Raw genomic sequence first — 20,669 nt, forward strand, 5'->3', positions numbered from 1 at the left:
CTCAGTGTACTCATCTGCATAATGGGGACAACAAACACCCCTCTGCCTTACTTGTACATAAAGGCGTCCCCAGAACATGGGCCACCACTGACAACAGTATTAGTAACTGGAAGGGCTGGTCAAGGGCAAGAGGGTGGCAGAGTCAGAGGAGGAAACAGGGACAGCAGCCCAGCCTGGGAAGTGGTCACAAGTGCTCCCAGAGCCCAGACAGAACGGAAGCTGTCCACAGCACAAGCCCTAGTTTTATTGGTCCAGTTTTTTTCACAGTGAAGCCTCCTGCTCAGAGAACCAAAGGGCCAGCTAAAGGTGAGGGAGGGTAGGGTCTTGGGCCTTCCAGAGTCAAGGGTGTGAGGATGCCCCCAGCCCAAAACATGTCTGCTGCCCTTGTGCCTGGGAGGAAAGGGGGACGTGGCTCTTTGCGGGGTGGGGGGGTGAAGGTGGATACAGGGTAATTAGGTGCAGGGCCCAGGGTCTGTTCTTCACCACGGGAGGTAGAAGGGATCACATAAAGTTCTTTATTACAGACCTACAAAAAATGAGAGAATTACATATTACTCTCACTTGTTTGGGTTTCTTTTTTCCTTCTTTTTCTTTTTACAAAACAGCAGCAGGAAAGAAAGATGTAGGAGGCAGATGAGCCAGGCACCGGGGTTCAGATTACAAGGGACCGGGGGACAAGGACTAAGCTGTCACCGCGGGCTGGCCCCAGGGTTCTGTCCAAGCATCCTGGGAGATGGGTGACAAGCCCTAGGAGGAGCAGACAAAGAGAGCGGGTGGGAAGACGGCTGTCCCAGCTCAGCAGCAGAACCACTCCTCGGGCAGCCACCCTCGCAGTCAGCTGGGTTGGGAGCACGTGTGGCTCCCACGTTTGGTGGCCTGGTCTCCAAAGCACAGGCCCATGGGGCCAGACAGAAGGGAGGAGGCAGAAAGGGATGGCACAGAAGGGCTGTGAGTTCTATCGGGGTCCCCCCAGGACCATGGGGCCCAGGCGGTCAAGGGCAGTCAGGATGCTTCCCTGCTTGTCAGCCAATCAGCTTCTTTAGGAAGGCCTCTAGCTGGTCTTCATCCTTGATGCCCACAAACTTGTCCACCACGTCCCCATTCTTGATGGCCAGCACGGTGGGCACCGCTGACACCTAGGTGGAGGGGACAAAGGTGGCTGAGTCACTTGGAGGTGACCATTCATCCCAAGCCTTTGAGGAGCTGGTGGCTTCTGCAGGGCAGTGATTGCCCAAAGCCATGGGTGGGGCCCCTTCTCTTCGGGCAGGGGTACAGCAGGGCCTGGAGGCCCACCCACTGGAGAAACTTTTCCATTGTGGGCTCCCAGCAGTACCCTTCCTCCCCCAACCGCATGACTGACTCACTGTCCCAGTGGTTTGGCTGGAATGACAGGAGAGATGAAAATAACCCATGCAGCTGCAGGCCAGGGCTGGGGGTGGGGAGGAGCTGAGGGGCTAAGAGAGCCTCCCTGGGGGGCGGCCTGCCACAGTGGGGACTGGGAGATGGGAGTCTGAATCCTGACCCTGTCGCCCACTAGCTGGGGGCCTGGGCCGGGTCACACCACCTTCGGAGCCTCGGTGCCCCGTTCTGTGAGATGGGGATGACAGTCTCTATTGTGAGGGTTTAGGACAAGGATTAAAGATTCGTATTTAAAGCTAAGTGGTCAAAATTCTGGGGCCGAATGACCCAATCTTGGGCCGCTCTGGGCAAGCCACTTCATTACGCCAAGTCTCGGTGTTCTCATCACCAAATGGAGATACCACGGGGACTTAATATTAGAGGGCATGGGTGCCGAGCGAGATGATCTACGCAGGGTCTCAGCACAGCGCCTGGCACAGAGTGAGTGCCCAGCAAACAGAGGCTACAGAGGGCACATCACGGAAGTCGGACCCAAGGCCCCACTGGGGCTCCTGGTGAACAGGGCCCAGAAATAAACGGACTCGGCCCGGGCAGGGTGGGAGGAGGGGCTCAGCCTGTGCAACATGACGCTGATTTATTAGGGCCGTCGGACATTCTTGGCCTGTGAAGCATTTTCTCAAGCTCCCTCAGGGGACATGTAGAGATTACACGGCATGTAAATGAAGCCCCAGACCTGCTCTGACATCGCATTTTCTGCTGCCTGGGCTCCCCGCCTGGCACTCGGGGGCATTTGAAAAAAACCATATAAACAGAACAAGATAAGCACAGACTTTTTTCTTACACACCAGTTAACTACAAAGTAACAACAGCAATTTCCACAAACATACCAGGTCTTCACACATCCTGAGAGATGTCCTGCCCCTGACTCATCCTGGGAAGCCAGATTTAAGATTTAAAATGTTCGAATTATACATATGGGTTACAAAACAGAAGCACAGGCCTGACCTCTCTCACGTCTCAGATGCCACTGCCACTCACGGTGTACCCCTCTCCTAATGGGCTTTGGGGACAAACACAGCAGGTAAGAGGTTAGTGCCTTCAGGCCCCTTCAAGGACTGTCCTGGGGCTGCTGTGGGTGGCAGCTGACACACTGCCCAGAGGCAGTGTGTAGGCAGACCCACCTGGTGGTGGACTGACCACGTGTGTCCCTGCTCGTGGCCCCATCACTGGCTCCTGTCCTTGTCATTCCTGACCCTGGCATGGGTGGTGGCATGAAGTGCAAGGGCCCAGTACGTGGCCGCCTGGTCTCCAGGCCCAACCCGGGCCTGGGCTGCTTTGTCTTTTGCGCCCTCTAGTGGGCGGTGGAGGCAGCGGCCTCACATCTGGCAACTCTCAATCCAGGCACAAGGCTCAGGCAGCAACTGTTAACTTCGCACTTAGTGGACGCCATGCTCTCCTGTGCTGAAATAAGAGCTGGATGTCAATCAAAGTCTAGTCACTACCGATCAAGGGTGTTCTTTGAAGTTTGAGCCTAGACACACACACACACACACACACACACACACACACACACACACACACACACACACACACACACACACACACAGCCATAGGTTTGCCAGAAGCTGGCTCTCCCAGGACACCGCAGGGATACCTGGGCTGTGATTGGACTTTCCTCCCCCACAAGGAGGAGGATGTGGCTTTACTGATCCTGAGTTTGGCTCACAAATCAGGAGGGACTGGTGCTTGTAAACACTGCCTTAAATGGAAGTACATAGGTCCCTGGCACGTTCTTCTGGAACAGCGATGTAAGTGTAAGGGGGCTGAGGTGGAGCAAGAATTCAGCTTGCCTCTCAACTCTGGTGCCACTGAGGGAACAGAGGGGCCGGAGATGTGCTGATCTCCAGGGGTGTGAGTGTGAGTGTGTGTGTGTGTGTGTGTTCGTTCTCTTCTCACCAACCTGCTGCCCACCCGCCCACACTGCCACTGAGCTCAGTAACTATATCCCATCTCACCCCCATTTCCTCCATTTGTGAACTGCTAAGGATCTACCAAGGGGCAGGCACAGCACTCGGTGTCACAGGAGACTGGTGACCTCCCCCTTGGCTAACTGCAGCACTAACACAAAGGAAAAGGTCACTGTCACCCCAGCTGCCACATACTGGTGCTTTTTAAGTGTCAGGGAGAATACAGGCCATTTGCATGTGCTCTCTCATACATCCCCACCTCCAGGTGGGCTCATTTTAGAGATGAGAAGACTGAGGCTCAGAGGGTGAATGATTAAGTGGTAGAACTGGGATTTGAAACAAGATCTGTTTGACTTCACTGTCATGACATCAAACTACGCTGTACCTCTGCCCAAGAGCAAGGAACTGGAGATAAATACTGAGTCCCAGCAGGGCAAGGAAGGACATGTCAGGAAGCATTAAAAGGACTTCATGCTTCAAATGAGAAAGGCCAAATGCTTTGTAGAGCTTTTGGATACAGGACGATCCTTGGAGAAACTATTACTGAAAAAACCAAATCCAACTATATGATTCTGGAGACGGCAGAATTACGGAGACACTAAGAAGATCAGTGGTTGCCAGGAGTCCAGGGGGAGGAGGGAGGAAGCGGCGGCGCACAGGGGATTTTGAGGATGGGCAAACTATTCTGTACGATACTGTAATGGTGGATACATGTCGTTACACTTTTGTCCAAACCCATAAAATGTTCACCTCCAAGAGTGAACCTACTTGCTGACAGGCAGCCTGTGCTGAGATGGCCGGTGAGAGGGGTTCTAAAGAGAGCAGCACCTCTGCTGGTGGGTGCAGCTCAGTGGTAGAGTGCTTGCCTAGCATGCATGAGGTCCTGGGTTCAATCCCCAGCACCTCCATTAAGAAATAAGTGACTAAACCAGTTACCCTCCTCCTAAAAATTAAAACATTAAAAAAAAAAAGAGCGAGCAGCACCTCCCCTAGAAGGCCAGCCCAGAGAGTCAGAACTTTAGCTCCTTGATGTTTGGTCCTGGACTCCCACCAGTGGCATCACCTGAAAACTTGACAGAAATACAGAATCTCAGACCCTTCCTGAACCCACTGAATCAAAACCTACTTTTTAACTATATCCCAGGTCACAGTCATGTCTGAAAGGGCTGATTTAGAAGACTTTCAAAATTGGGGGAATATGGTAATGACTGTAGTACAGTGCATCCCAGCTACACATCGTTTCAATAATATTGAAATACTATTCAATGAACTGTCTATAAAGTGATACGGACCATTAAAAAAATTCAAGTAAAAAACCCAAACAAGGTACCCCAAATGTTCACAGTGATTTGTTTGGATGGTAAAATTATTGCTTTTTGGTGGTTTTTATAATGCTTTTTAAAGGGGATTCTCTGTAAGACAAGAAAAGGATAAAACTCCGAGTGTGAGGTCAGGAGCAGAAGCCCCAGAGCAAAGTATTAAGGGTCAAGGGTCCACACCCTGATCCACTCTTTCCCCTCAAGGTCTGAAGGACTAGGGAACGCCCAGCCACTCAGCGGGAACCCAAGATGAGAGGGCAGACTCTTCCCTCCATGGGGCCAAGGCAAGTGTGCGTTTGGGGGGCACCCCAATCCCCTGAGTGACTTTCCCTTCCCTCCTCTGGGAAACAGTGAAATTCTAGGGTGGACAGTCGTTTGGAGCATAAAGAGTGGTGGGAGGGGAAGGAATGTGTGTGAGGAAGGAGGCTCATCCCAAGGGTGCGTGCTGGGCACCAGGGGTGGCAGGAGAGCTTGGGGAGAAGCACCTAATGCCCTGAATATAATTTAAGGCAGTTTCTCCAAGTGCATCCACCTTTTGGGAAAGGACTTCAGGCTTTGGAGGAAGCTGTCCCAGAAGGTACCATGGACCTCTTGGCTGAAACTTCTGCAGGCTCTCTTCCAAAAGAACAGGTGTGAAGAAGGAAGGGAAGGGGTGGGGGTGGGGTCAGGAATAATCCCCGCCGGAGCTTCCTAAGCTCTGCGAAGATGTCAGCCGGGGCTTGGCCAACCCAGAGGCCGGGCCCCGCAGCCTTGAAGTCTCTCCATATGACCTGTATACTATCTGGAAAGTGGACAGATGGAGAAGATCCTACAGGAGGACCCTGCCCCCTCACCACACACACTCCAGGCTTAACCGTAGGACTTCAGAGCTTGGCCCTATGTCACCTGGAATGCAGGCTCCCTGGAATGCAGCAGGGGTGGTTTTGGAAATCCTCACCCCACCCCTCCTCGTGTGACCACAGCTGGGGAACTGGGTTATTCTCTCTTGCATCCTTACGGTCACCACAGTTCCTGGTACACAGAGGGGCTCAGGACGTGTCTGCTCAAGGCCCAGTGGCTGAGGCTGAAGCTGTGGCATCAGGCGATGCCAGGAGGGAGTCTGCTCGCCACCTGGGGGACGCCCAGCAGCTCCGGCTCTCAGAGCACACCAGGGAGCCACATGTTCACTCCCACAGCTGCTGCGGGCCTCTAGGGGAGGGATGGACAAGCAGTGAAAGCTAGCGGCCTCTAAATGGTCAGAGAAGTGCCCCCTTGACTGAGCAATCAGTGGAAGAGCTTTTAAAGAAAACAAATGATTCATTCCTTCTCTTAAGCTCGTGAGCAGCCCCCATCAACCAGTCCCATGGACAGTCTAACTTCAGTAATATCCCCTCAACCGCCTGCAGTCGTCATCAGCGGCTCTGCCTGCCCAGCACTGATCTCCTTGGCCTCTGGTCAGGGAGCCTGGTTTCCTTTGGGCAAGTGCTCCCAGCCCAGCTCCAGGGCAGCCAGCCTGTTCTCACTTCTGCCCATTTCCTGCCAAGCGGACCAGCTGCAGGATGGGCATCTCTGTTTGACCTGGCCTAGAGAGGGTTGAGCCTGGACTTCCAAACTTGGAGAAAGACAGAGGCCACCTCTTTTAGTCACTTATTACCAGGGCGGGGTGAAGGTTCACCCTAGTCAGATTCAGATATCTTATTTATTTTAAGAGAACCAGAAACCCGGATTTTCACGTGCAATCTTCTGAGTTTTAAATATCAGCATCCAGTTCAGCATTTTAAAAAGACACTTCGAGGGCCAGACCAGTCATGTCAGTGAGCTAGATTTGTTTCACAGGCCACCAGGTGTGACCTCAGCTCTGTAATAACGCTGTCCTCAGCATGGCTATCCAGGCCCCTTCCAATGTGGCCGCAGTCGGCTTTCCCTGCTGCCTGTCCTCTCACTCCTTGCTTGACCCTTCACTCTGGCCTTCCAGCCACAATGGACCTCTCCCCTTTCTTCAGCTACAGTGATCTCCAAGGCCCAGAGGAAGAAGCCCCACATCCCACACGTCTCCTGCTCCTCTTCCTCCAGGGCGCTCTGCTTCAGGCACACAGGCACTGATGTTCTGTGAGCAAATGTGTGCGACCCTGACCTCAGGGCCTTTGCACATGATGTCTGCTCTGCCTGAATCGCTCTTCCAAGGAGCTGCATTGTTCATTCCTTACTCCCTCCAGATCTTTGCTCAGATGTCAGCTTCTCAGCGAGACCTTCCCTAGCCCACCCTTTGAAAAATGAAACTGCCCCAGCCCCGTGCCCAGCACTCCCACCTGTCTTCCAGATTTGTCCTCTTCCACAGCACTTATTATCTAAAACAGGGATCAGCGAACTGTAGCCCATAAGCCAAACCCAACCTGCTGCCTGTTTCTAGAAATGAAGTTTTACTGGCCCACAGCCACGCCCATTTGTTCAAGTGCTGTCTATGGCTGCTCTAGTGCTACGAGACAGGTGAGTGCACCAGAGACCAATGTTCTGCAAAGCCTCAAATACGTACCACCTTGACCTTTGGAGAAGAAGTTTGTTGACACCCAACCTAAAATACTAGCACGTAGGCTCCATGAAGGCAGGGATTTTGTCAGTTTTGTTCACTGCCATCTCCGCAGCACCAAGTAACAGCCCTGGCATTTAAGGAACTCTGAATACATGTCCGTTGAAGGAACGCACGAGCCAGTCAAACACAGGAGACCACCTCATGTCTTTGGGTTTGCTGTGCTCTCAACCCTTCTGTCTTCTTGGTGCATCCTTTGTGGCTCTGCCCAGAGGGTCCCTCTAATGTGACACATCCTTGTCCCCTCTACGCCCCACCCTGCCCCGCCAGGGACAAGCTCATCTTATCTGTGCCAGAATCATGCATGTCTGGCTCACAAATGGATGGATGAATCCACCAATGAAGGAAAGCATCAGTTTCCTGAGACTCAGAGAACAACCTGGTGTTTTGGGTCGCACATCCCACTTCCTAAAGGTGGTGAAGAGAGACAGGTGACTCAGAGGATCAATGGAGTCACTTTTGCAAAGAGCTCTGAATTCTTGAGATCTCTAGAAAAAATCAAGACACCCCCTTACCAACTCCCTGGTGGTCTCCAAGACATTTCCCGCACCAGCTGTCCTGTACCAATCCCTGCCAACCCGTACCTCATACTCGATGGCGAGGTCCGTGTGGTCGTCAATATCCACCTTGGCCATCACCACCTTCCCATGCTGCTTGGCCACCGCCTTCTCTAGCCTTGGCCCCAGGATCTTGCAGGGACCACACCACCTCGCAAAGGGAGAAAGAAGCATCTCGTCACAAAAGCCCTCACCAATCAGTCTATGGTTTCCCAGGACCTTCCCTTGCCCCGTGTCTTTTGAGGGACCTTCTGCCCTCATTACCTCTGCTTATAGTGTCTGAATATTAATGAATGCTGACATGCTAGTTAATGTCAGGATACTCTGCTACTGGGGAATTTTCACAGGTCCTAGACTTCTAAACACAGGCCTCATCCTAAGACTGTTAGAAATGTTATTTCACTATGTCTAAAAGAAATACACTGTCATACAGATGAATATGGGATTTGAAGTTAAAAGGTTTGGGTTCAAATAGAGGCTCCTCACCAACCAGCTAAGTGCTCTGGAGCCTCAGTTTCCTCATGTGAAAGAGAGACTCTAGCTTAGAGCTGCGATGAGAAATCAACTAAGGCAACGTGGACAAACGTGTTGCGTAAGCTGCAGAGTTACTCCAAACACCTCATGAAACCAGAACTAAAGGGAGTGGCAACCAATGGCTAGGGAGTGTCTGCAACATGCCCGTCACTGCTGTAGGACCCCCACAGCTTTTACTACACAGAACCCTCAGCTCTGTAAAGGGAAAGCAAACATCTTCCTAAGAAACTGAGGCCCGTACAAGTCACGAGACTTGAGCAAGGTCACAGAGTAAGAAGCAAAGCTGGGACTGCAGCTGAATTTGGGTTCCAAGTGTCTTCTTTTAGCCACCGGTTACTCTGTGATTCCCCAAGTCCTGTGTCAACTGTCATCACTGCACTGAACACAGGTGTCCCCTCTAGGTGGTGAGTCTAGGCTGTCATCCATAAATATGTGGCACTAAGGACAGTGCCTGGCACTGAATGAATACACTCACCCTCTGCTTCCTTGCTGGGGAAGACGATGAGGCATCACCCCACTTATCACTCATCTTGGAAGCCCTCTCTGGTGTGCTCACCAGACAGGAGGGCAGGACAGCTCCACCTTCCACGAACCCCTGGTGACTCCTATTTTATTTTAGCCTTTAAAACCCTTTGCATTCAGAGATTTCAATTAATAAACTCACAACACCCCAAAACCCAGTCTGCAAGAACTTATCTCCTATCAGTGAAGAAAGGGAGGCACAAGGACATCATACGGCCTGCCCCAGGCAGCCAAGGCAACACAGTGAGTCAGAGAAAGAACAAGAAAGAAAACAAAAGAATCTGTCAGTGGTTTGCCCAGAAGGCCTTCTAACTTCTAACTCAGGCTGCACTGCCTCCTTTCAGGATGCTTCATTCTGAGGGCTCTGTCCAGTATTTTTGGAACCAGGTGTCTAGCCAGGCCCCAAAGGTCTGGAAATGAAGAAGGCCAGGCCAACAATCAGAAGGCCACAGGCATTTAAATATCCCTAAAACAAAACAAAACAACAACAACAACAAAATCCCTAAAACAAACCCATACAGCACTGTGAAGAAACGCTTGCTCATCCCCTGCATGCTTGGGCACCACTGTGGCAGCACTGATAACTTTTGCTATCCCTTCTCAGTTTGGGTGGCAAGATGTTAAAATAAAATCAACTGTCTGCAGGGCCGGGAACTGGTATACACAACAAACCAGATGATGGTACAGTCATATTTTTCCTGTTTTGGTCCAAGCTGAAGATGACTCTGACCCATCTGGGCAGTGAGATACAGAACATATGTGTCTCCCAGCACTAATCACAGTGAGCTTTGAAGACTATTTACTAGCTGTCTCCTACCAGCCTACGCTTAATCTTTGAGAGCAAGGACTGGGTCTTGTCAACCTTTGTATCTACGTATGAAAAGCATCAAATGTAGTACTGAGGCATAGCAGGCACCTGAACAAGTGACACCCTAGTTTTCAGCTGACCCCCAGGACTCACTGTGCATGGAAATCCACAACCACTGGCGTCTCACTGTTGACAACTCGGTCTTGAAAGTCAGGTCCATCCTGGATGTTAAAGGTTGTTGTACAGACTCTTGTGGTGTTTATTGACCGGGCTTGGCTGGGTGTTACTGTCAGGTTACTAGGACTGTGCTGTGGGGTCTGCAGGGCCCTGGAGGTGAGGGGGGCCCACTGACCCTGAGAAGGCTTCCTGGAGATTACCGAGGCCAGGAACCTCCTCAGGAGAAGTCGCTGAGCCATCTGTGAGAGGAAGAGGCAGAAAGAGTGGGGACAGACAACAGGAAGTCAACACACCAGAAAAGGAAAGGTATGTGGGCGTACTGGGGGGCTGGAGTTACAGAGCCAAAAGCAAAATGCCAGGAATATATAAGATTTCTGGAGTAAAGGTGAGCAAAGAATGAGAATCAAAGGGAAGAAGGAATCACAAACCAGGACAGGAAAACTGGATCAACAACCAAAAAATCAAAATATTGGTGTAATTACAACAGAATGAAGGGAGGGAGCAACTAAAATTTACAGAGCACCTGCTAAGAGCCAGGTGTCTTACCTTACAGTAGTCCTAGATCAACCCTGAGGAAGGTTCTATAATACTACTGCTCATATTATGACTCCGAGGACCCTGAGGCTCAGGTAAACTGTGACATGCCCAAAATAGACCAAGTATTAAATGAGGGTCAACAATGTAACCCACGGCGGTCTGAAAAGCCCTTCTATAGATTACTCTTTTAAATAGTGTTTTAACGGGACAGTAAGGATAAAGAGGGGTTGTCAAAGGATCAGGAAAGAGGAGCCGCAAGAATTCGAGGAACGAAGAGGTAGGGGAGCAGGAGTGTTGGGGGGAACTAAAAAAGAAGGGACGTGTGTACAGAGGGAAGTGGGGAACTGGACGCCACCAGAGACCCTGGCTCCTCGGATGGCAGGTTCCCCCCGCCCGGGGCCTCCACCCGCTCGGCCGCCGGCCCGCACTAGAATGCGCCCGCAGAGTGCCTCAGCCGCGACACCACCTCGAGCCACCCCCACGGCCCTCCTACCTCCCTGCAGCGAGAGTGGAGGGATGCAGAGCTCGGCCCTACCCACCGGTCAAGGGGACTTCTTCCGTCACTTCCTGGGGGCGGGTCTTTGCGTCACTTCCGGGGAAGGCAACCTGGAGCAAGTCTCGGCAACTTGAGGGGAGGCGAGGCGGAGCCTCAGTTAGGGACCGGAAGAGAAGTGCTCGGAGTAGGAGAGGCCGGAAGAGGGGCGGGCCCTTCGGGGAGTGACCGGAAGAGGGGCGGGTCCTTGGAGGAGGGACCGGAAGAGGTAAGCGGGCTCCCGAGGAGGGTCGGGAAGAGGAGGAGAGGGAGGCGGGGCCGCTAGGGAAGTACAAGCAGAAGAAAAGGGCGAGAAGGTGGTGTGGTTCCAAAGTTTGCAAAGTCTTGCTGCCTTATAGGTCAAGCAGCATCGCCCACTCCTCTCTCACTGTCTTCGAACTTCTAGAGTTGGTGAAAGTTTTTTCCTTTATTTACAAATGAGGAAGCTAAGCTCCTGAGAGGTGTAGTGCTGCTCGGAGCAAAAGACTCTGTTTGGGAGTCAAGAGGGCGCTTTGTGGACTTTGTCTCTCACGTGCGACTCTATAACCTCGTGGTTTCGAGCAAGTCACCCTGCCCCTGGGGTCTTCAGTTTCCCAATACGTGACATGAGAGGCTGGGCTTGTCCTGCATCCAGACCTCTCAAGCCTGTCTCTGGAGTTACTTGGCAACTAGGCCCAGACAAGATATAGTGGTGATACATGGAGGGCCTGCCTTTGAGGCCCCAGGTAAAGTGTGGTTACTTAAGCATCTTCTTGGGCCTGGGCCTTCCTTTCACACCTCTTGTCACTGTCATGGACGGGTGTCTAGGCACCTGTGTGTCTCAGGCTGGTGTCTCTCTGCACCCTGTACCTTACCTTACAGCCACTCATGACCTGATACAGTTCTGTGAATACATAGATGCCTTTTCCCTCCTCCTTGCGTTTGCTTAATTTGAAATGCTTTTTTCTGTCCCATTTGGTAGAGCACCTACTCATCACCTCTTTGAGCAGCATTCATTGCCTCCTTCTCTCTAGTGCTTTGTCCATAACTATTTCATAACACATTGCACAGTGTCTGTCTCTTCCACTAGACCATATGCCTCCTGAGAGTAGGGATTTGTAGCTTTTGTATGTCTCCAAACCTCCATTTGAACCTGCATGCCAGCCAGTGAGAATCAGAGTTTCATAGTTTGCTCAAATGTCTCTCCCACCTCTGCACTTTGTAGTTGCTACTCCCTATAACTGGAAGGCTTTCCCTTCTACTGTCCATCTCAGAAAAATGCTACCAGATACCTGATGAGGCATCATCTCTGGGGACACCTGATCCTCCTTGGTGGGAGCAGATTCCCTCCTCTGAGCTTCCACAGCCCCTGTGCATCTATGGGTCACCACGCTCAGTACTCTGTATTGCTGTTTCTTTATTCCTCACTCTTTGCTGTCAGCACCTGGGGATCTTTGTCTCTCCATTGCTTACTTTAGGGCTTGGTACATTGTAGTAGGTGCTCAGTGATTACTTGTCCCACGAACAAAGAGCTGGGACCCAAATTGTATTTTTGACTTCAGATCTTGTTTCCCCCACCACATTATGTGGACCCATTGTGCGCTTCCAAAATTATTGCCATGTTTTCCTGCAGCTCATCTCAGCCATATCATGCTGTCATTTGTCCTCTGTCCAATTGGCAGGTTCATGCCCTCACTTCTCAGGCAGACAGGGCCACAGCTACAGCTGTACAGGGACTGTCTCCTGGGATGGGGTGAGGGACTCCTTGGAACAGGCCCACATCCCTGGCCAGCAGCAGCTGTGTCAGCCTTCCACTAAGGAGAGTCCCTTGTCCACCGCAGGCAGGAGACCGGGGAGGGCTTGGGCAGGCATGGTCTCCTCCACCCTGTCTGATCCCTTACTTTTGCCTCTGTCCCTGCTGAGGACTGGAACCAACAGTGGTGATCCTCCTGGCTCTCCCGAGGTCAGCATCCCTCGGTGCAGCTGTTCCTGCTAATGCCAGATGCCATCTGGCGGCAGCGGAGGTGGGGGGGTTCCCACCCTGCTTGTTTTCATTTCTGTTTTTCTTTGTCTCTAGCACTTTCTTGTCCAGAGACTGATTAATCCTATTTAGCATTTCCACAGTGTTTTCTGTGGAAGGCCAATCCCCTGATTAATTCACACTTCAAGTTCCAAAGGAGGACCAGTCAGGTTTATCCTTTTTCCATAGTCACTTCACCTCTGTTGACCTCAGGCTTCTCAGCTGAGGACTGGGAAGGATGGTGCCTTCCTTATAGAAGGCTGTGAGGTTGCAGGAAGGACGGAGCACAAGGCCTGGCACATCATTAGTGCCTGCTGAATGAAGGCGTCCCCTTCCCACCTGCAGGGAGCAAAAGGCTACAAAGGGGTTCCTCGGCTCTCTGGTGGCTCGTCTGCCCAGCCGGCTGCTCTTGTCTGGCTCTGGCGCAGCGACAAGGCCGGCTCAGGGCACAGGTGTGAGGGGAGGGGAAGGAAGCCAGGGCTGGTGGCCTGAGCTTGGATAAAGCTCCTGCTACCACTTACTGATATTTATGGCAGTGTTTTTCTGACCGCAGGATGTGAGCAACCAGTGGGTGTGTGAAATCGATTTAGTGGGTTATGATCAGCTTAAAAAATCAGAACTGAAAATGTTATATAGAGTAGGTTGTATAAGTATTATTTTGTGAAATATTTGTTGGTGTTATGTCTGTATATCTGTATGTCCTAGGCTGTGATATAGAATGTCTTTCTTGCTGTGGATCATGGTCAAAAGGTTTGAAAGCTACTGATATACTGAAGTTACTAAACACCTGACACTTCTAAAACACCCTACATGAATTAACTCATTTAATCCTGCAACCGTATAAGGTTATTACTGTTACAGCGCCCATCTTACAGATAGGGAAACTGAGACACATCGTGGTTAAGTAGCTTGTCCAGAGTCACTCAGATAGTAGGAGGTGGAAGTTTAAAGGTGATGCACTATCCCTAGCAAGGATCTGATATGACTAGATCGCTACCTCTTCCTTGCTAACCCCTAGGACCAGCCAGCCCATCTAGGCCACCAGAGGGCAATGTGGGGCTCAAATCTAGGGGATTGCAGCCGGTGGCAGGGCACTCAACAGTTTTCAGCAGTGGCTGTAAACGGGTGCTCACACTGGGGCAGTGTGGGTCTCCCAGCCTCCTCCAGGGCAGGCCAGGCCACCAGCTCGACACAGTCCCAGGATCCCAGCTCCCTCAAGTCTGCAGGGCACGTCTCAATGACTGCGTGTCCGAAGATTTCATGGCTGTGGGGAGGCACCTTAAAAAAAAATGCAGAGAGATGGAGAGGGGCGCAGGGAAACCTGATAGTGAATTTCCCTTCAAAAAGTGTTGCTCCTAGAGTATCTTTGCTTTCAATCTCCATCTTGATGGTAATTTTTGCTTTTTGTGTGTGTTTTTAAAATGCTGTTGCAGAACAATTGGAACCATGACTTCCGTTTTGCAATTCAAGAAGCTGGTTTCAAGTGATTCCTGTTCTGTCATGTTTCCAGCAATTACACAATGTCCCCTCACCCCTTTCTGAACATGAAGACTTGACACTGGAACAGTAGCTTAACTCTTAACTCCTCTACTGGCAACTGCTCCCTCTCGGGAGAGTAGATCTGGAATGCTGTGGCTGTGATGTAGGTGGGCAGATGCTGGCGCCCTCCCTTGCCCACCCCGCCAGTGCCCTCAGCAGACACATGCAGGCTGGGGCATCAGTGCAGCTGGGCTCATTCTGGATCCCACCTGCTGTTGGGCTGAGGCTCCTCACAGGCTCCTGCCTGGTCAGGTCTGGAAGCTCAGATTCTGCTGGGCAGGGCAAAGCCTACAGCTGTGAGAGGCTGGGGAAGGGATGCAAAGAAGGACCTTTTCTCTTTGCCAGATGTCTTCGCCTCCTTCACCCTTTGGTATGCTCCTGGTCCCTGTCCGTGAACACGAGCAACTCAAGTGGAAGAATGAGCGCTGGGCCCAGAATCAGGACCACATGCTTCTTCACCAGTTCTGCTCCTAACCCACTGAGTGACCTCAGGCCAGTCGGTCAAACATTCTGGCTTTGTTCCTTCTCTGTATGAGGCTCTAACAGTGCTTACTCTATAGGAAGGTTAGGAACTTTCATAATAACGAAATAATGGCCAGCACATCTATGGTCCTTACCGTGTGCCTCCTAAATGTTCTCGCACTTTTCATATTTCAGCTCATTTTATCCTCACAGTAAGCAAAATACTATTATTTGTCACATTTTATAGATGAGAGAAACTGAGGTCCTGAAAAGATAAATAACTTACCCTAGATCATGAATCAAGCAAATGGCAGGGCTGGAACCCTCCCAGGCAGACTGGCCCCAGGAGGTGTATGCTTAACAACTTAGCTCTACTGTGTCTTTAATATTATCTTTCAGTGAAACTTAACATGTACAAACTCTTCGAAAAGGTACCCTTTAAATATTAGGTCTTATTATAAGCTTTGCCTTGAGGTGCAAATCTCAGACCTGTGCTGGAAAGGCAGGTCTCAGGTGTGCTGGCATTAGATCTGTGGAGCCTAGATTGATGAAACGTGGGCTTTGGAGTCAGATGGACCTGGATTTGAATCTTGGCTCTGCCATGTACATGCAGTATGATGTAATCCATCTAAGGCTTGGTTTTCTCATCTGTAAGATGGGGCTGACAGTATGTACTTCAGATACCATTTACAGATGTGCAAATCAAGTCTTAAAGAAGTCATCTGACTTACCAAAGGCACACAGCTATTTGGAGGCAAGGGCAGATCTTCTGACCACAGGTCTTAAATTTTTCCCACTGACCTACAAGGATGTGGTGGGGTTAGGTCTGAGGATATGTATATTTGTCTTCAGTTGTAAAAGTATTGCTGGCAAAAGTTACAGTGAGGTCCAGTGAATAAAAGTGACTTCGTTTCCTGAGCCTTTGCTTCTTTGTGCTTCAGGTTTGACTAATAGTAATATTTACCAATATCCTAGGGTTGTTGTGAAGGATTAAAAGAGATAATGCAAGTAAAGCACTCATAGTAAGTTCTCCTGGATTTCATCATGAAACTTATTGAGGCTTGCTTTATGGCCCAGCCTATGGTCTGTGTTTGTGAATGTACCACATGCACTTGAAAAGAATAGTTATTCTATAGTTGCAAATGGCATTATCTTGTTCCTTTTTATGGCCGAGTAGTATTCCATTATATATATATATATAATGGAATACTATATATATATATATAGTAATATATATATCCCACAATCTCTTTATCCTTTTTAATTGATCCCTCAGTGTAGGTACACTAAACAGTTCAATACCATAGTACGTACTATATTTTACCACGAGCTCCTTCATGAGTGTGTTCTGCAATTATTTTTGTAATACATTTATTAACAATTGCTAATGTAGATATTATACCTGCTCTTACAAGTTTGCCCTTCACTAATCCACCTTGATATTTTGCTCCCTGGTTCCTATGCCCCTTATCTATTGCTGAGTAACAAACCACCCCAAAACTTAGTGGCCTTGGACAACAACAATCATTTTGCTCACAAATATGAAATTTGGGCAGGGCTTGGCAGTGACAGCTCATCTCTGCTCCAGGTGGGGAGGGTCATCTGGGGCTGGCCTGTCCATTTCCAAGATGGGACACCTGCATGGCTGCAAGTTTGTGCTGGCTATCAGCTGGAAGGCACTTCATTCCTCTCTACATGGGTTCTCCTTGGGGCTGCCACAGTTTGGTGGCTGGGTTCCCAGAGGTGTAGTGGAAGTTGCTAGTCCCCTGGGGCCTGTGCCCGGAAACTGGTGTGGCATCATTTCCTCCATGTTCTTTTGTTCAAAACAGTCCTGAGGCCACCCTGATTCAAGGGGAAGGCACACAGGCCTCACATCTTGATAGGAGTTGTTGTAGAATTTTTGGACATCTTTAATCTACCCCAGTGCCTCACAGCAGAGGCTCTGGGCACCTCTTCTTCTCCTGATAGACTGACTTATTTAAAATTTAAACATGGCTAGTGTTAAGGGGCTCATCTCATACATTTCGCAGTTGCTTTATTTCTAAACTACAGTGACTGATTACAACACACTGAGAACATTTTGATATTGTATTGTGATTTTTTTTTCTGTTGGTGGGACTCTTCTGCATCTAATTAATTTATACTGATTTGGAATGACTTGAGAGACTGATCTGAGATGGTGACATCTCAAAGAGAATAAAAAAGCAGGTGACAGACTTTTGAAAAATTTTGCAATTCACACTAAGCTTGGGGTTTTCTCCAGAAGAACAGGCAAAGCCGTTTTATTTATGCAGAATCGAGAGAGGAGCAAGACAGTCTGTTGGTCCTTTCTTTCCTGCTTAAATACATCTGTTGCTTGCTATTTTTCATTTCAGGGATGATGGATTGGTTGTGTGATGTACTTGGATTAAATACTTGGGCTAAAGCATCTCATATATTTGCCCATCAACTTCCCTTTGTAGCAGATTTAATATTCTGTCTGAGATGCCAGACTGAATTAAATGCTTTTTTAAAGCCTACAGCCTGACAAAAACCTTTCCCCAGTCAGCACATTTTTACCATGTTTAAAAAATAAGCATCTGCAGTGAAACGATGCAGACTGTGGTTTCTTTTCTAGGGAAGAATCCAGTTTGACTTTCGGGGGTGATGTAACTGGTCAGAGAACTGAGGATCCTGAGGCTGAAGTCTTGTCAAGGCTGAGCCTCCAGACTCCAGAGCTTTCTTCTCATCTTGAGTCATCCCACTTTGCCTGGATCACAGGAACTGGCTTGATGGAGTCAATTGGTACTCTTTTTGAGGGTAACTTTTGTGTAATTTTAACACTCCTCTGCCTTCCTGTGGGAACCCCACACACTTCTAGTTTGGGGACTTGTTTGGTCTCTTGTCACCCAGGGTTCACATGAAGGAAACTCACAGGGATGGTGATGAGGAGATGGTTGCTTCAATGATTTAATATTTAGAGGATGTCTCAAAGGAGGTGATTTTCAAAGTACCACACCACTGACTTGCTATGCAGTTACTTTCAGCCCCAGATTCCTCATCTGTAAAATGGGGAGAGTAATGGTTGTGGTGATAATTAAATTAATGCCATTTAGTGCATGTATTAGTTATCTATTGCTGTGTAACAAATAGCACCCCTCACAGGTTCAACAGCTTAAAACAACAAGCATTATCTCGAAGTTTCTGTGGATCAGGGAGCTGCTTAGCTGGGTGGTCCTGGCTCAGGGTCTCTCATGAGGCTCTGTTCAAGGTGGTGGCCAGAACTGCAGTCATCCAAAGGCTGGAATGGGGTATGATCCACTTCCAGGCTCACTCACATGGCTGTTGGTAAGTCTTAGTTCCTTGCCACATGGGCCTTGCCATACTGAATGACCTTTCAACATGACTGGTGGCCTCCCCCAGAGGGAGGGACTTGAGAGAGGGAGGGAGAAAGCAGTCTCTTGGTGGATGAATGCCACAGTCTTTTATAATTATATCCTAATCTTGAAAATGACATCCTGTCACTTCTGCTGTATTTTATTTGCTAGAAGTGAATCACTTAAGTCCAACCCATACCCAGCAGGAGGGGAATTAAGCTCCACCTCTCTGGGAAGAAGTATCAAAGAATTTGTGGACATATCTTTAAAATCACCACAGCACAGTTGTGGGCATGTAGCAGATACTCAATAAATGATTAGATGTTATTAATAGCTTAGCAGACAAATTCATTTCTTGGTGGGTTGATTTCCAGGCCGACTTTAGAGACATCCCACTTTTATCAGGTGAAAGGAATCCTGGGCTCAATCCAATCAACAGATTGGAGATGACCTCCACACAACGAGGATTTGATCTTTCATTCTCTTGTCACTTGGGAGGGAAGGCTTTGCAGACATCTCCTCTGTTGTGCTGCATCAATCAGTCCAAGGACTCTAGGAGATGAGCTCACATCACTTAAAATTCACTTCTCTAAACTGAGCATATTTTCTTCCCTGACACTCAGTGCAGTGTCTTCCCAACTGGGGCCAAGGGATGACACCAGGGACACCACCTGGACCGAGGGGGCAGAGCATACCCTCGGGGAAGGGCTCTCAGCTCCTCTTGCCCCTGGCAGTTTTACATTCCAAAAACTGAGACGATTTTTAAAAATAAATGTATTTATTTCACTATAGAGCATTACCCCAAATTTGGGCAAATGAGGAAAAATGGGTGTGGGGGGGAAGACCTCTACAAACTTAATACAACCACACTTTGTGATATTTCATTTTCACAGTTTCCCTTGTAGTTTCCTATTTTTATGTAGCTACAAGCAGTTGCAACTACAATTTCATATTCTGATTCTTTTCACTTAACTGTGTCACATGTGTATTTGTATTACATGGTCCTTCACCACTTTTTAGTTTTTGATGGCTGTATAATATTCCAGTGGGTGAATGTACCGTAGTTTGCTTAACTGTTCTTCACTTTTTCATTTATTTCAATCAGTTCTTTATATATTTATTTTTAATAAATAAGTTGTTGTATCATATTCTGCCGTAACTATTTTTGCCCATGTTGTTTTGCCTTTTAATTTTTACCATTTTCTTTAAAATGGTCACATTAGTCACATTAATTAGGTACAGGCTAGATGGGTGTACCTAGAAATGTTAAACCTTTTCCCCCAGGGAATTACTGTTGCCTCTAAACTTGGAAAGCCCTTTCTTTTATTATAATATCCCCTCTTCACTGCCAGTGTCTACATGGCTTTGAAAAATTCGTCTGGAATTAATTTTGAAGTATAGCATTAAAAAGGGGTCCAACAATGAGATTTATTTTCTTTCCCAAATTACTGACTCGTTGGTCCAACATTATTTATTGCACGGTCCCGCACAATCTTTTCCATTGGTTTGTGATTCCCTTTTAAAATCACCTTGGTCTTACTTAGAACAGGGGCTGTTTTGTACAAAACAAACAAACTGTTTTCACTGATTTGTCTGTTTTGTACAAATAATTTTATAATATTTTAATAAAGAAGGAATGAATGAAGTCAGGCCTTGGCTAGAAAAGGAACTTGTTCTGGTTGGAAACAATGAGATCTCCTGGAGGGCTGTCTAGACTTGACAAGAAAAGGAAGTGAGGCACTGAAGTAGGAAATGTGAGTTTATATAACACAGCAGGAAGACAGCAGGCACCCAAAGATGGCATGCCCAAGGCAGCACGCAGTCAGGGGCCAGGAGTCACAAAAAAGGCTGGATGGTAGGGGTTGCCAGGAGGATCTAGATAGGACTCCAGCAAATGCAGCAACGGTCTTCATAGGAAAAAGTACTTCTCTGTTTGAAGCCAACTATTAATTGACAGGAAAGAAACCAGGGAATGCCTGTCTCTCATCAGCTAAGCAAGAACTGAACCTTATCTTACTAAACACAAATAAGGCTGGTGATATCTGGATGGAATTAACAATCTGGCGGATAACGGGACAAGCAGCAGCTGTCACTTAGCTAGGCATCAGTAAACTGTGTTACAGCACCTCAAACTTTTACTGGAACGAGGGGCTCAGCCAGGCTCTGGTAACTGGGTAGGTGAGACGTGCATAAGAGGGTTTGATATCATGAGTATGGTCCTAATGAAAAGATTTTTTAAAAAGCTTTTGGAAAAGGAAGGGTGGACTGATGGGACCCAGTATGGGTTTACCTGTAATCTACATGAAATACGGCAAGCCCAGCACCTTGGGATTAGGGACAGATCCTTAATCTAGAAGTTTCAGCCCTGTACAAATTATGCCAGGTATTGCCAGGGGGAAACACCTCCTCCCTGACAGGCTAAGGCTGCTGGAGTC

The 20,669-nt window shown here is 48.8% G+C and overlaps 1 protein-coding gene across 3 annotated transcripts; it reads right to left on the reverse strand.

Annotated features, from left to right (window-relative positions):
* Nucleotides 1-224: 224 nt before the first annotated feature.
* On the reverse strand, nucleotides 225-10,995 carry TXN2 (thioredoxin 2). 3 transcript variants are annotated; one of them, XM_074375481.1, is made up of 5 exons: nucleotides 10,840-10,995; nucleotides 9,786-10,048; nucleotides 7,796-7,919; nucleotides 1,015-1,136; nucleotides 225-525 (listed from the first exon to the last, which is right to left on the reverse strand). In XM_074375481.1, the coding sequence occupies exons 2-4, from the start codon at nucleotides 10,046-10,048 to the stop codon at nucleotides 1,023-1,025; spliced, it is 501 nt and encodes a 166-aa protein (XP_074231582.1). In that variant the 5' UTR covers nucleotides 10,840-10,995; the 3' UTR covers nucleotides 225-525; nucleotides 1,015-1,022. The 3 variants fall into 3 exon arrangements, with proteins under 3 accessions (XP_074231582.1, XP_045376655.2, XP_045376656.2); XM_045520699.2 differs by lacking the exon at nucleotides 225-525 and having other exon boundaries at nucleotides 552-1,136; XM_045520700.2 differs by lacking the exon at nucleotides 225-525 and having other exon boundaries at nucleotides 552-1,136; nucleotides 10,886-10,910.
* Between the last annotated feature and the right edge of the window lie 9,674 nt (nucleotides 10,996-20,669).

The sequence above is a fragment of the Camelus bactrianus genome, chromosome 12 (genome assembly GCF_048773025.1).
Source record: "Camelus bactrianus isolate YW-2024 breed Bactrian camel chromosome 12, ASM4877302v1, whole genome shotgun sequence".
Classification (NCBI taxonomy): domain Eukaryota; kingdom Metazoa; phylum Chordata; class Mammalia; order Artiodactyla; family Camelidae; genus Camelus; species Camelus bactrianus.